The sequence below is a fragment of the Artemia sp. Qi Xiang Cuo genome, chromosome 9 (genome assembly GCF_049724085.1).
Source record: "Artemia sp. Qi Xiang Cuo chromosome 9, ASM4972408v1, whole genome shotgun sequence".
Lineage (NCBI taxonomy): Eukaryota > Metazoa > Arthropoda > Branchiopoda > Anostraca > Artemiidae > Artemia > Artemia sp. Qi Xiang Cuo.
Genome location: NC_142802.1, coordinates 16,043,074 through 16,060,213, shown reverse-complemented (window position 1 = coordinate 16,060,213; position 17,140 = coordinate 16,043,074). Strand labels below are relative to the sequence as shown.

Sequence of the window (17,140 nt, the reverse complement as noted above, 5' to 3'; positions counted from 1 at the left end):
GGTCGGAAACAGTCAAAAAATATGGTTGGACCTCAACTAAACTTTGTCGGAAGCTAAAGCTACTCTTTATACATTTTATGAATCCGCACCCAATGTGACAATTGTGGGGTATGGATCAACAAATTTCTTGTTATCAAGACGGATGCCTCTTATTTCTTTTTTTTTTTGCTTTTCCCAGTGGTGATCGTAACCGACCAATGGTACTAGAAGATTGGAAAGGGGCGTATTCGACCGCCAATCAAAAGCTCTAATGCCCTTTTTAAGTGACGAAAAAGAGTGGAGGGCAACTAACCCCCATCGCCAGCCCCTTCCCCCCCCCCCCAAAAAAACAACATCTGATCAATTAGATATCCATTTAATTCAGCATTGTTGAAAGGTCCAATAATTATGCTTTTGGGGATGACAAGACATCCATAGTCCAAGAGGAAAGGGCTGTAAGTTACACAATTTATAAATTATTTACATATAGTATTTGTTATTGGAAAATAAACGATTTTTTTTTGGGGGGGGGGAGATTTTCCAGGGAAAATTTTACACAGGGGGAGGGGATTTCATAGCATGATTTGAAAAATGGTCAGAAATTAAATAAAATAAAACAAGTTTGCTTAGCTGAAAGTAAGAAGCACACTAAAATTTTAAACGAACAGAAATTATTCCGTATGAGGGGAGCTACCCCTTCCTCAACCCTCACTCTTTAAACTGAAGTTTGACTTCTTGTCACAATTCTTTAAGAACGACTGCTCGCACACAGGGGCCCTTGAATTTGAATAAGCAAAGTAAGTAAGTAAGTATGACGGCACTAGACCCAAATGGTCCAAACCGGCGGTGTTGATTTCCGTTTTGTGGCCCTTCAGCCAGGAAGTGCAATTGGAAGCTGGGCGCCAGTCATCCTGGGCTTTCGCACACCCTTCCTGCTTACCTTCCCCAGATTTATCCAGGTACCCGAGCTGGGTTGATTCTGGCTGAGCTCACAGAGTCACGCCATTGACCTTCGTCCCAAACCAAATAACCGGCCACGCCAGGAATTAAACCCGTGCCCCTCGGACAAAGGATTCCCAACTCAGCGCGCCAACCTAAAAGGGTTGAGGAACGGACGGTCCCCTCATATACGGAATAATTTCTGTCCGTTTTAAGTTTTAATGTTGCTCCTACTTTCAGTTGGATTTTTTATCTATTTATTTAATAAACAAACTACAATTACCAATGAACAACGGAATAGAGCTAGTATGCTTGAACAGAGTCGTTTTAAGGCTGGGATATACGATTCCTCCAAAATCTCGTGAAGATTCATGCTATTTTTATTGTTTTCTTCTTTATTTCTTTAATTTGATTTCGAAAAGCTGACCGTTAGTTACTAAGTATAATGATCATATTTTGAGGATTAAAGTATCAAATCTTCCAGATGTTTGCCACCTTCTTCTTCTTCATTTAACGTTCATAAATTAACTAGCAAACAAAATATAAAACACATCCATGAAATTAGCAATTGAAATTAGTTCTTTTCTTCTTACGATAAGTCAGTGTTTTTTTCACGCAAGGTGTCTACGTGAGGACCATAATACAAGATGGAAAAATATGCTAAAGGGCATTCTTATGTTCAACAAAACTTGTGCAAAAATTATAAACAGAAATTGTATGCTTGTTTTTTTTTGTGAAATTTCATTGGAATCTGCGTTCTAATATTATTCCTATTTCCGAAAACACCGGAGGGGGAAGAGTTAGGCTTTATTCACAGAAATCAAACATTTCCTCGTAACGGACTGTAAGTAAGGAGCGCCTGATGCCAACAGTAACCAAAACTTAAAAAAAAATGAAATTTTGATCACAATTAATAGCCCTACATCAAAAGAATCGGCTTTTTACGATGATTCCAAATACATAAAATTGATCTCGGAGAAGGGGATGAGGGCAGGGAGGTATGTTTAAAGTTGGAAAGCTTAGAGGTCTTATATTGTTGGAGGAATATTCCTTTCTTCTGGAACTACTCAATGCTAAAAGAAAGCGCTGAAAACACCTCCTTCTGAAAAACTTTATGTTTCAGAAAAACATGAGACTTTATGGAATAGCCCATTACACCAGTACAGTTCAAGCACAAAGCCGTCGCAGAATGCACCTCTCTAACCAGAAATTATGCCCAATAAACATATAATATTTTACGAGTTAGATCCGGTGAATATGGTTTTCAGCCCAGTTGTATCGATTGGTGACGTCTACAGAATCAGCTAAATGAAAGATTTACCGTTTTGAGGCTACGAGCTGGGTTTGCATTTCTAGGTTCGCACACGAGCGTTCGTTTCTATGCATTTCTTTACTATTGAAGACATCCTGCTTTTGAAATATCATTAAACAAGATTTTAAGCATAAATTTAAATGTAATTAATATAATTTAAAAGATGTAATTTATAATATTATTATTGCTATACTATACTAAATACAATTTTGACATATTAAAATATGGTTTTGATTTAAAAGTAAAATAAAAAATTTAACAATAAATGTTGAATATATTTGATAAGTAAATGAGAAATTCATCATGTTGAGGCCATAAGCTGATCGTATGTTTTTACTGTTAAAAATATTCGACATTGAAAATGTTATTCCACTTTATTGATTTGTTTGTCAGTGAAATCACTAGATTTCCCTGCTTTTTATCCAGGTTCAAAATAACAATTATTATCCTTTTCCTTGCAATCTAGTAAATTGAAGTCTAATCGCTCAAAACTTGTTCTTTACAGGGAATGTGTTTTGATCATGAACAACCGACAAATTTAGTGATTGTAACAATTTCAATTGCAAATACCACCACAACAATACTACTAACAATTCATTGCAGCACCAAGCTGCCTGAGGTCAACCCAGCATCGCATGCTCCTCCTCAACCCAAGCATGTTCAAAGCTTTGCTCTTTCCCATGCACTCCCAATTTCCTTTAAATCCTTCCTTATCACCTCTTCGCAATCCATTGGGATGGCACTGCAGGAGTGACCTGATTTGCCTGGCCCAGGATGGTTGGCCAAAAAGTACGAGTCATTTTAACCTTTCTTTCACTGTAACCCCAAACATTGAGAATCGAACCTAATTTCAAGTAGGACTATTTTTTTCAGTTATATATAGTGGGGCTAAGCTTTTGAATAAGCTTAGCCCTGGTGTTAAGGAATTACACGTTAACCAATTTAAACCTGAGCTGCGGATGGGACTGTTCTTCGAAACAGACTGAAACTGACTAGGAACAAAATCTGCAATAATATACTGAAAAAAATATATTGAGTTGTTTGTTTTTATTATTAATTTCTTCTTTATTATTTTTTTTTTTGGGGGGGGGGGGTATTGTTGCTTCGGGATCATGATATTACATAATTTCTTCATGTTTGTTTTATCCATGTTCTTATTTCTCGGTAGATGGTTTCACCCCCAACCTACTTGTACCTTATATTGGTTGTTACTATTATTTTCTTGTTAATAGCACACCCTGCCAAGCAACGCTTTGTGTGCTGCTGATTGATTTTTTCTTTTTTTTTTTTTTTTTTTTTTTTTTTTTTTTTTTTTTTTTTTTTTTTTTTTTTAAATAAAACATAACCACTAACCACATTTTTGTAGAGCTTATTGTTGAGCTCATTTATTATTATTATATTATAGGATCTTTATTACTATAGGGCCAATTATGATTAATATTAGTATAGGATCTATTATTATATTCAATGTTATTATAGTATAATATGGGATCCATATCTTGATCATATGGGTTCCCATACTATCAGTGAAAATACTGCCTAAAACTATCCCCAGACAATTCATCAAGACAAAATTTAGCCTATGAATACTACAACACCATCTCTTTAATGAAGTTCCCAGCCATTTTACGCCTATAGATCTGATAAGATCTCGCACCTCCTTTAGCATAAACTACAAGATCTTACTTAAATACTACTGTATGTACCAAATAAATGCAATTATTTGGAGCCCGTCTTGCATTCCAAAAAATCCTGGGTCCCACCTAGGTATGAAATTCCACACCCCTCAAGGACCTCTCAGTCTTTCGAATACATTTCCTGTCGACTGAAAGTAGAAACCCCCTGAATATAAATACTTAACAGTTGCTTTCGTCCGCATTATTTGCATTTTCTGGATATTAATTATCTAACAACGCCCAACGGGTAAGTTGATTATCCTCATCTAATTTTTCAAATACTTTTAAATCTAAAAATACTACCGTTATCTTACAGGGGAAAAAATTTCAAGAAGGAATTGTTCGCGGGGGGGGGGGGGAATTTTCCACGAGGAGGGAGGTTTTCCAGGGAGACTTTCCTTTCTTTTAAAATCACAGCAATGCGTGACGAGTAAGCTAGATATGTATATAAAAAAAGTGTTTTGTAACACAACACTTAATTGTTATATGATTTATTTTAAGTAAGAGACACTGAATTAAATCAATGTCAAATAAACGTTACCTCTTACATTACTTAATACGCCCACACTGTTGTATTTGATCTTCTCGACATTTGCAAGATGGTGTCAGTGACGAGGAGGGATCATCAGAGCTTTTCCTTTAAAGGAGGGGGATAAAACATTCAGAAGAGTATTTTGCAACATCATTTCTCGATTTTTTTTTCGGGGGGTTTCCCCCTGGCTGGGTGGGTGAGGGGCTTTGAACCGACCTCAGGAAGGTAATCCATCTGCGTCCAGATATAAATAAATAAAAGTTCAAATAGGGATCAAATCCATTTATTTGGATTTGATCACTGTTTGTGATTTTCACAAACAGTGATAAAATTTCAATAAAATACTAGATATTTTGGTCACATATGCAGTGACCGTCATCAGTGGTAAAAATCATCAGATTTACTGCTGATGACGGTCACTGCATATGTGACCGAAATATCTAGTATTTTTGTGAAATTTTATCACTGTTTGTGAAAATCACTGATTCAGACCTGAATCTGGAGTATCACTAGCCCCGAAGGGCCGAATTCGAATTTTTGAGTAAAAAAAAAAGAAAAACGAAAAATGGCAAGAAATACCAAAACGACAACGAGAAAAGAAAAATCAAAATGAATAATCATTCATCAGTCAATATGTTCACTAGAATTTAGCTCTTATATGGCCTTGAGTCTGTGTTAGGAAAAGAATCGTAAGACTTTCTGTAGGGGGGAGGAGGAGGGTCTAAATATTTTCTGTCTCCAACCAACCTAATAACTTTTGTAAAATAAGCCCCTATGCAACTTGGAATCTATTCACGGTTAAGTAGCGAGACAATTCAAAAGTTATTAAGTGTTACCAAGCTATCAAAATACCGTAACTGATATATTTCAGGAATGGTTAGAGGGATCAAGTCGAAACTTCCAGGGATTGTTGTTCGAGCAAGGAAAAATTTTAAAGAAGAGTCTGCTTGATCAAAGAGAAAAAAGAGCGGAGTGGAGGGGTATAGAAAACTTTTATCATGTTCAAAACTATCAAAGCTAAATAGTAATACAGTTACCTCTCTTTAATGAGGTTGGAAGTCCTAATTGTCGCAGCTGTGGTTCCAAATTGAATGGAAACTGTTCTAAAGGGCCTTCTGATAACTGTACTGTGATTGGTGCTACGGTGCCAGAACGGGCATAGTCTGACTCCACGTAATCTTCAAAAAATCTGAAAAAAAGGACGAAAAAATAAAACTCCCTTACTATATATTCTATCACGAACTATACATGTAAATTCAATTTGATTGCATAACGTGAAGCAATCTATTACCCATAGCTATGTATGATAGATTTTATTATGACTCATGGCTTGATTCCATTACTCTAAGATCGTGCGAGTCAAAGCTAGTACCCAAACAAATTAAAAATCTAACAAAAACAAGATATTCCTTATGTTGTTAAATAAAAAACAAACAAGAATCAATAATTTTTTCTCTAACATGTTTCACGTTCACGAGGAACAGAATTCAATAACAGTAATCCCCCCCCCCCAAAAAAAAAGAAATTTGAACACAAATAAGTCCGACTATATTGTCACTAAAACCCTTATTTTAGCCAACAATGTTGCGAATATTCTATCTTTCAATATGAACAAAAACGGTCATTGAACAAAAAAGGTTTATGTGGATCCATACTATTTTAAAATCTTCGTCCTATTACCCCCCATATAATATCCTATTACAGCTTTTCCAACTGACTGCTACAACGAAGATGAACGAGTATCACAAGAACGATCTGCCAACATTGGCGCACCTGGAGGGCTGGGCAAGCTTTAAATATTTTAAAGGATACCCAGAATACAGTTGGCAGTTATGTAATGAATTAGTTTACTTGGAAAGTGATATAATTAAAAAGGGAAAACGTAAAAAGTAGAATAGCAAAAGCACAAAATAAATATGTTTCACTTGGAAGCAACTAAGAGAATAAGAGAAAAACATACAATGCCAAAACGTAATCTTTTTGTATATTAATCCATAAAAACAGGGAAATTTCACGGGACGAAATTAGTACAGCTAAAATATCCTCACACTACAAGGTTTTGATTGTTAATTCATGCACAGTGCCAATGGTTTTTTGTGGGGGGAGTGGAGTAAAAAAAGATATTTTCCAGTAGGACGGTCAGCTAAATTCTAAAAGAAATGGAAAATAATTGTTCAGCAAAACGGTCAAGAGACGTTGCCATATGAACTCTAGTTGAAATTTGTCACTGAAAGCAAAATTCTTTCCATTATTAAACCATAGGCAGCGCAATCGCGCTGCCTAAGTAAAGAACGATGTTGGCACAATGTATTATTATTTTTTTTCCATACCAGGGCACTTCGTGTCGAAGGAGTTGTCGTAGAAACTTCGAAAAGGGCTCATTTGATTGGAAATTGGAGTGGTTAGTGCCCTTTTTAATCGTCCAAAGTGATTGGAGGGCATCTAGGCCCCCCCAGGTCCATAATTCCCCTAAACACATCCATTAAAAATTTTGAGATAGCCATTTTGTTCAACGTAATCGATTTCCAGATAGAAAATATGTTTTTGAGGAGGACACCTCCCCACAACCCTCAGGGCAAGGGTTTTAAGTTATGCCCTGAGGGCATATAAGAACGATGTTGGCACAATTTATTATTTATTATTTTTTTCCTTTAGAGCAGGGCACTTCGTATCGAAGAAGTTGTCATAGACTCTTCGAAAAGGGTGTGCCCTTTTGATTTCCAGATAGAAATTATGTTTTTGAGGAGGACACTCCCTCGCAGCCTTCAGGGCAAGGGTTGTAAGTTATGCCCTGGGTGCATATAAGATTTTTTATAGAAGGCGTTGTCGTAGAAACTTCAAAAAAAGCTCATTCGATTGGAAATTCAAAGGACTAGTGCCCTTTTTAATAGTCGAAAGTGATTGGAGGGCAACAAACCCCCCTCTTACGCCCACCCTTTCCTCAAAAACATCCAATCAAAATTTTGAAATAGCCATTTTATTCAACGTAGTTTTAATCTCTGGATATTAGGTCTTTGAGGATGACAACCCCCCACAGACTTCAGGGCAAGGGTTGTAAGTTATGCCCTGGGGGAATATAAGGTTTTTATAGAACGCGTTGTCGTAGAAACTTAAAAAAAGGGCTCATTCGATTGTAAATTGAAATGGCTAGTGCCCTTTTTAATAGTCGAAAGTAATTGAAAGGCAACTAACATCCCTTCCACGCCCACCATTTCCCCAAACCAATCCAATCAAAATTTTGAGATAGTCATTTTGTTTAACGTAGTTGAAAGTTCCGGGAATTATGTCTTAGAGGATGACAACCACCCGCACAGCCCTTAGGGTAAGGGTTGTAATTTATGCCCTGGGGGCATATAAGGTTTTTTTTTATAGAAAGCGTTGTCGTAGAAACTCAAAAAGGGCTCTTTCGATTGGAAATCGAAAGGCCTACTGCCCTTTTTAATAGTCGAAAGTGATTGGAAGGCTTGAAATTTTTATTTTAAAGATGGATGTGGGTATAATGTATGATTTTTTTTGTTGTTGTTTAGACCAGGGCACTTCGTATCGAAGGAGTTGTCGTAGGAACTTCGAAAAGGGCTCATTTGATTGAAAATAGAAATGCACTGTGTTAATGCTAATTCCCAATAAGGCATCTCAGCAGTATCCCAAGAACGACTGAGGGTATTATGTTCAAACTTTCGGGGCTAGTCCTGCTCTTGAGATTTAACCAAGTCGAAAGAGTGTTACTGTATCTAAGCCATCAAAGACAGTTCTAAGATTTTTTCCAGAATTATGTTAAGATTTCTATTTCAGGTCGTCTATAGGAGGTATGAAACGAAATTAAACACTTCTATTTGTGTTCAGATTTTTAAAAGGGTGTATATTGCTAAAGATTGCTAAATAATTTACTCCAGCATACAAATAGCAGACCAAACTATAAAGTCTTAAAAAGCAAAAAGATTTAAAGTATTATTTTCTTCTTCCCTGAAAAGACTATGTCAGAAAAGAAGAAAACCCCTTCCCTAGAAAAGAAGGGGTTTTAAAACAGAAATTGACTGGCCAGAAAACCGACCTTTCCAAGTATGATTCAAAACGGAAGCAAATAGAATGTTCACCCATATGAAAATTTTTGATAATCGAGAAAGGAGAAATCTATTTGACGAAGCAAAATTCGACTCCAAGAGAAACTACCTTCAGACATTTGTTGTTGTTTTTTTTTTTTTTTGCTGTTTTTAGGTTCACTATATATACCAAAGCTACTTAAAAGAAGCTTCCCAATTATTCTCAAACCACTTTTCTAAAAATTAAGACTTTTCATTTTAATGACAAAAAACTTCACTTGTTATGCTCAAACTGATTTAAATCAAGACATTCAATTTTACAGAAAAAAAAACTGAAAAAATGGAACTAATTTCTACTCATTTTCAGCTGATTTTTTTAACATTATAACTTACAGGTTTACTAAAAAGAAGCTTGACTAACTGCTCTCCCAATAATTTTCTATTAATTACCCCCTAACTAATTTTCTGAAGATCAAGACTTTCAATCTTACACAAAAATAAGCTCCCCCTATTACCCTCAAACTGATTGATTTTGTGAAAATTGAGAATTATCATTTTACTGAAATAAGCCTCACTTATTACCTGCAAATTGATCTTTAACTAAATATACTGAAACTAATTTTCAAAAGTAAGATTCAAAATTTAGCGAAATGAACCTTTGCTGATTGCTCTAACCGATCCTCTGACAATCAGGATTTTCAGTTGTACCAAATAGAATCTACACTGATTATCTCAAACTGATATTTTAAGATCAATATTTTCAATTTCACTGTGAACTGACTACAAACTTCCCAATCAAGAAGAGTTAACATACTTCGATACTTCTTCTTTACTTTTATTTGTGAAAAGCAATCCACACTGTCCTTTTAATAATTTGGACACTTTATGTAGATTTTCTTGCGCTTCATCCTCAGAATGTCTGCCTAGAGCTAAAGCCATTACTCGGTTTTTTCCAAGAAAGAACCTAGAAATAAAAAAAATTTTAACAGAATTTGTTTTCACAAGAAATCAAAGACAGATTAGCTTATGTTTTTCTACTACCTCACAAACCTGGTTATGCTACCTTGAGCATAAAATAGAGAGAGAAAGAGAGATAGAGAGAGAGAGAGAGAGAGAGAGAGAGAGAGAGAGAGAGAGAGAGAGAGAGAGTGATAGAGAGATATAGAGAGAGAGAGAGAGAGAGAGAGAGAGAGAGAGAGAGAGTTTTCTTATTGAGTTCAATAAAAAACATGATGGGAAGGTCATTTTTTTGGTTTTTCTCTTATTGTACACTGTTTCATTGGATAGAACATAAAAAAACAGTAATGGCACAAAAGATTTTGCAATAGGATAATGTGCTGGTTTCTGGTTGGCTTTAGTATTGAACATAAATCCCTGTTCCAACGCTAGTAGTAGGCTATATATGTTTTTGCACACATACAACCAAAAAGTATTTCTTTGGAGCACAATTCCTTGGATGTTTTTGGTATTGTATATTATTCCATTGGATGACTGGCAGGAAATACCTGTGACATACTACTTCTTAAGCATTTACTGTTTCTTGTTTAAAATATCCAAATATGATTCCAAGGAAATTACAAGAACTTTTTGACTGATTGCACGCCTGTTTCACGTTTACCAGTTATTTCCAGGATATTAGAAAAGCATATAAATATTAGAATTGTCCAAGTTTCTGGAAGACAGAATTTTTTAGTTCTTCTTAGAGAGGGTTGTTCAAGTGAGTAGGCTGCTTTACTACTTACTTCTTTTGTTAAAAAAGCTCTGGATAAGAAGATCTGGGCTCCTCCTATGTTTCAAGACATAAATAAAGCCTTTGATTGATTCAAATTTAATGTTTCAATTAAAAAAATTTTTAAATGTGAATATCAAGTTTTTTCAAGATTTGACTGAATCAATTTTTAACTGTTAGCACAAGCGCCAAAATATTAAGAGTATTGGAAAGGGGTTGCAGGTTAACTAATTGAAACTGAAGCATAATAATACATGGAAGAAAGAAAAATTATAATCCAAGGATAAATATATACAATGTTGTTAAAATAAATAAAAAAATATTAAATGTAAAATAAATGTTAAAATATAAATAAATAAACATATATATGTTGGGAGCCAAATAATTAACACAGTGTTAATACTTAATATCTGAGAGTGATTGTAGTTGAATAACTGAATTTTTAATAGCTGACAATGTTGGCATTTGTCTTGGTCAAAAGATCTTGTAAGTCACCTTACCCCTCTTTATATAATACAGAATATGCCTTTAAAAGTTGACGTGATAATAGCTGGAATGCTTCAGAAAAGCATTTTTGCAATGAACTTTGTGTATTACCTTTTGCAGGAATATATAAATTCAATAATGCTATGTCTACATATGTCAGAGGAAATTATTGCCTTGTTTTTCTTTTCACATGTGCATTATCGTAATTATCTCCACATGAAACTCGAATTTTATTATTAGATACTTAGATCTAAAATAAGTATCAATATACTAGCATCAATATAATTCGTAGTTGCAGTGGTAGATGTTACCTAGTAAAGGACGAACCTCAAGCAATAGTAGCCAAAAATTATTTATTTTGAAACCAAACCCTGAAATTACATTATTTTGAAGATTATGGATTCAATGTATTGTTCTCAGGTTGTTCTTCAAATAAAGATTAAAAACAACATGGTTAATAGCTACATAAAATACTGTGATACTGTACAGTCTTAATACTCAGGCAAAATAACTTACCTACACATGCTTATTGCATGTAAAACTAGAAGAAATAAGAGAAAATAAAAAAATAAAGAGATACAATGTTATTTCTCACTATCTACTTGTACTGTACCACTCAATAAAAATAGGTATAAAAGATTTCCTAAATCTGTTATTGGTAGCACCACAGGATAAAGAATAGCACTGTTTTTTGTGCATCTACAGTGATTTTGGGAGCATGTGGGAATAAAAAAGGGCGGGAAAAATACCAGAAACCCAAGGTTAAATTGTTATGGGTAGCACCACAGGATAAAGAGAAGCACTTATCTGTGCATCTACAGTGATTTTGGGAGCATGTGGGAATATAAAGTGAGCAAAAAATACCAGAAACCCAAGGATAAATTGTTATGGGTAGCACCACAGGATAAAGAATAGCACTATTCTCTGAGCATCTACAGTGATTTTGGGAGCATGTGGGAATATAAAGTGAGGGAAAAATGCCAGAAACCCAAGGATAAATTGTTATGGGTAGCACCACAGGATAAAGAATAGCACTATTCTTTGTGCATCTACAGTGATTTTGGGAGCTTGTGGGAATATAAAATGAGGGGAAAATACCAGAAACCCAAGGATAAATTGTTGTGGGTAGCACCACAGGATAAAGAATAGCACTATTCTCTGTGCATCTACAGTGATTTTGGGAGCATGTGGGAATATAAAGTGAGGGAAAAATACCAGAAACCCAAGGATAAATTGTTATGGGTAGCACCACAGGATACTCCTCCCAGCCAATGTGTTTTACTTGAACTTCTACATGAGGAAGGTAAGGGAGCTTGCCTTGCCTGCACATTATTCATAAAACCCTTTTTTTGTATTACCTCATTTTTCTAGTTGTACTTTGATGACTGGGTAACACCAGACTGGGCAAGCTTATTTTAAATAAGGTTGAACAAATAGTATGATAAGTCTTAGAAGGTGTTTTTGTGTGTCTGTGTTGGGTTAAAATATACCCATCTATAATATATCTGATAATATAATCCATCTGATAATATGGATTAACATGATAACATCCATCTGATAATATAAGCATTATACTATCCTAACATTTTTTCCAACAAGAACTTTGGGCATCTAGATGGATAACTGAATGTAATGGATTATTCTCTCTTTATTGCTTTCAGATTTTGATAAGAGACCCTGGCACATAAAAACAAATCCTGGACCTTTTCTTTTCATTTGTCATTTACAAGTATCAACATGCTTAATCAACTCATAGTTTTCAATGTGGTTAGACGAAGATTTTTCTTACAGAAGTGTCATAAATACTGGGTATATTACTCTATTTTGGAGTTCTTTGGCAGTAAGAAGTGAGGTTCTTTGCAATCCATTCTGAAATGTTTGCTGCACAGCAGTAGTGGTAAAGGCCTCTCTTGTTCCCAGGGTGATGCTTGATTAGCCCCCCCCCCTTTTGCCCACAAAATTTTCAGGCCAAATTAAAAAAAACAAAATCATTTATTAATAAATTATTTTCAATTTATTAGTTAATTAGTCATTTAATTTTTTACTTATTATTGAAATTATTTAACTATTATAATTATTATTTTCAATATTTTTTCTTTATTAATTAATAACTTATTAATTAATTTTATTTGTTAACTACATCCTCTACTTTATTTTTATAAAACAAAATTTCAAAAACTATAAAATGATTATAACCATTAGATTATTAATTTGAAATTTTGTACCTCCTAAAATTCACATGCCCAGGGCAAGTGCCCCTTCACGCCCCCCCCCCCTACAACTACCTCTGTTGCAGAAGCAGAAAACTATCTCTCTTTGCTCCTCACACCCATTAAAATTACAGCAGATACTATTTATGGCAAGAAAGAAAATCTTTATTAAAATTGGAAAATAAGATCATCCCACCTACTATCCTTCCATTTGTTTCTAAGCTGTTTCAGCTGAGAATTTCTTGTATTCCTAAGAGAAAAAATGAAAATATTCTTATAAGATTCAACAGATGATCTAATATTGTCAACCATTTCTTGTTTCCATTCCAAGTTCTTCTTCTTTGTCTGAGTGAGGGAAACTGAAATAAAAAAAAGAGTTAACTTGAAAAATGAGGAAAACTTAACAAGATTAGGGAGAGGGTGAAAACTAAGTTCAGCATGTGACATAGCTAAATTATAAGAAAATAGGAAAACAATGGTTATTCTAAGTTATTGGTAAAACTATTTCATGTTTATAGCTTTAACAGTTTAAGACAAAAAGATTAATTTCATGTAAATAATAATAAGAAGAAAAATGATGTATTGATTTCAGAATACCAAATAATTTCTTTTCTTGCATAAAGTACTGTCTAATCTAAATCAAAGCAATGAACTAGACACCATTTCTATATATATATATATATATATATATATATATAAAACAAAACAAAAAACAGAAACTATACAATCATATACATAATCATACACACAATCATAACCAACCTAAATTAAAATGAAAACCAGAACAAGCATCATTATCCTAAATTCTTGGGCAACAATTTCCTGTTTCTAACCTTAATAATTTAATTACTTATTCCGGACAAACATAATTTTTTTCATGTAATTTTGTGCATAACATGACATGTCAGTTGCAGAACACATAATAATTCCTTTTAGTGCTGCCTAAGTAAAGAACCATATGTCTTTGATTTTTTTTTTTTTTAGGAGACTCATTGATTGGAAAATAAAACTCTACCCATGCTGTTTTTTACATGCAGATTCTGTTCAAAATACTCAAAAGGTCTGATAGAGATACACCCAGTGATGGCATGATCCCCACAGTCCCAGGAGCTGTAAATGATGCAAACTGCTAATTGTTTATAAATGTGGGTTTTATAATGGAAAAAGAGGTTTGTTTGATGCTGATTATGCAACTAGCTTGACGCTTTCAGTTTCATTTTTTTTGGGGGGGGGGGGGGGTAAAGGACCTGGAAATGGGCCAAAAACTTTTTTGCCTCTGGTCAGTTTGATACTTACTTCCAAAGTTCCTGGGCTAAGAGGACCCTGATGCACCCCCAAAAAGTTCTGGAACTCCCCCACATGCAAAAAATGGTTTGCTAAAACCTTTTTCCCAATTGGCTTGGAACTTGTATCCCTAAGTCCTTGAGCTAAGGGGATCCTAATCCAGAAAAAAAGCACAGCAAACTTTATGCCAATTCACTTTTTATGGGAAGGGAGGTCATATAAGCTTTTTAGGGACTCATTTGATTGGGAATGGACAGTTCCATTGTCTCCCAACATGGAATTCAAAGAGTTTCAATGGAATACTTTGAACTCTAATCCACCTTATTTGTTTCTACAGAGTAACTTCAATTATAATCCTTCTTTCTGGAAGGAGAGTCAAACAGCTGCTGTAGCATAGTAACTACAAATTTCATTTCAAATGTTGAGCTTTGTTGCCAAAAAATAGGTTGAACTTGACTCCTCCAATACAGAAAGAGTGCCATGAACATTGTACTACATGTCTCACCTCCCCTTCCTATAAAATGAACTTTGCTGCTGACTTGAACTCTAATCCTCCTTTTTCATTACTACAGAGCAACTCAAACTCTAATCCTGTTTTTTGAGAGGAGAGTTGAATAGTCATTGTAGCATAGTAACTAAGCATTACATTTCAAATGGTGAAATTCATTGCCACAGAATAGGCTGAACTTGAATCCTCCTGTACATAAGGAGTGCCATCAATATAGCACTACATGTCTCAACACCCTTTCATGTAAGAATGAAACTAGCCCCATTGAAGGAGTTCAGAGGTAGGCTGTGAAGTGCATAGCTAACCTAGAAGATATCATAGACAGCAAGAGACTAGAACTTTTCCAAATACTAGCACTTGTTTTTAGACAATGCCCTGGCAAATATGATATTGACCTACAAGCATAGACACCCAAATAAACCCCCTCTTTACCAAACATTCAAGTCAGCACCACAGAAGAGGCTACTCACAAAAGTTGTCAAACATCCTGTTAATACAGAAATGCAGCAATATTTTTTTCCCTAAGCTTATTGTCAATGAGTAGAATAGCATCAAAGTCAAAATAGTAAGTGCACCCACAACTTCATCTTTCCTGACATGACATGAATGGAATGACAATTAATGGGATGAGTAGGACTGTAGCTCATTCAGCTATCCACTGTAGCTGCTTGTAATAACCAACCATCTTGCAAGCTTTATCTGAAGTTTCTCTTGTGTGGTGGTGTCAGTAATTAGCCTCTGGGAATTGTCTTCATGGGCCACCATTCCCAACTGGGCTTAAATTGCATCTTTCTAGCAACTTATTTTTGCTTGTATGTAAATTATTAGTTGTACTATCTTTTTTTTAATATGTGAACAATGTAGATGGGTTTTTTCTTATTTGAGCTTCTTTTTATCTATGTAAGAGTAATGTGATGAAAGTGGATGCTATGGCAAAGGTTAACCACAGGGGTACATTTGAAGGAAGCCTAACAGAGAAGTCCTTATCAGGGGTTGGGGAGGGAGTTTAAAGTGAAGCAATACAGTTCTAGGGGTTTGATAAGTACCTATTTATGATTGTTTTCTAGACTTAGTTATCATTGATGCCAGTTAAAAACTGTTAAGAAATGAGCTTCTCCCACCCTTGGCTTCCAGTAACAAAATGTATGTAGTCTCAACTTTGCTCTTAAATCTCTGAAATTGAGAGTACATAAAAAGAACATATATTGATAACAAAAATATAAGGAGGGAACTTGAAGTGATTGAATGTTGAATTGTCAAGGCAACATTTCAGATACCTGATGATTGGTCTAGAAAAGAAATGCTCCCAGGTTAGTTTCATAAAAAAGATTAAGACTCCACCATATACCCCCCAAAACTCAGAAGAGATAGAAATAAAAAGAAATATGCTATGGGCTATATAGAAAACTCAAACAGAAGAGGATTTTGCAAAGAATAAACTAGCCAGAAATTGGGTGACAGTGTTGGTTGGTGAGATCTACCTTCACTGAGTACAGAGAGAAACTTGTAACCCAATTGTACCAAAGAAAATCCAAAAGCCTTCTGTAGATGAGTGTCTTCCAGCAAACCAGCCAGATTCCTTATACCAGCTTACCAGGTGAAGATAAAACAACACTTCCAACTTAAATAGCAAATGAACTTAACAAATCTTTAACTAACTTTTGTAAGGAAGACACCTATGGGCAACTTCCAAACCTACTGCCTAAGCATATCACTACTCCCATGCCTAAGACAACATTCACAACTGCAGAGGTCAACATGAGCACCTGTAAGAGGGGAGGAGGGGGTAGCCCTTCCCTGGCTAAATCATGCTGCCTTATATTTTTATATTTTAGTTTTGAGATTTCTATTATACTGCATTGGAAGTGCCAATTAGACCAGGTAAGCTCCTCCCCTAAAATTCAGCTTATGGGCACCCATGGAAGACCATAAACAGTTATCCAAGATTGATATAGCTAAAGGAACAGGCCTGGATGGAATCAATCTGAGGCATCTCAAAGAAATGGCAAACCAGACAGTCACTCTATTAGCTAATATCTTTCAGACATCTTTAAGTACCACTAAAGTCCCCAAATATTAGAGGACTGCTAATGTGCACCTGTATTCAAAAAAAGGGAAGTATGTGGATGTCAAAAACTGCAGATCTATCAGTCTCACCTCTGTCCCCTCAAAAAATTATTGAAGGCATTGTAAATGATGCCATCATACAACATCTGATGGCCAACAACCTCTTGGACAACTGCCAACACAGTCTTAGGAAAAACAGGTCAATACACACAAAACTGATCAATGTCTATGATGACATTACTCAGCTTATAGATAAAGGGAACTTAGTCAATCTTTTTCTCCTTGATCAGACTTAGGCATTTGAGAAGATCCCTCATCATAGACTGAAGCTTAAACTAGAATGTCAGCAATTAAATGATGAAGCCATTGACTAGGTTG

General features: G+C 35.1%; 1 protein-coding gene across 1 annotated transcript in view; it reads right to left on the bottom strand.

Moving 5' to 3' along the window:
* Positions 1 to 17,140, bottom strand: part of RpLP0-like (ribosomal protein LP0-like) — a 36,967-nt gene that overhangs the window by 17,597 nt on the left and 2,230 nt on the right. Inside the window, exons 2-4 of the mRNA XM_089093900.1 lie at positions 13,100 to 13,262; positions 9,293 to 9,442; positions 5,476 to 5,627 (exon numbers count right to left, since the gene is read on the bottom strand). Of these exons, the coding sequence (XP_088950026.1) occupies positions 5,476 to 5,627; positions 9,293 to 9,442; positions 13,100 to 13,262 (465 nt within the window). The remainder of the gene's footprint in view (positions 1 to 5,475; positions 5,628 to 9,292; positions 9,443 to 13,099; positions 13,263 to 17,140) is intronic.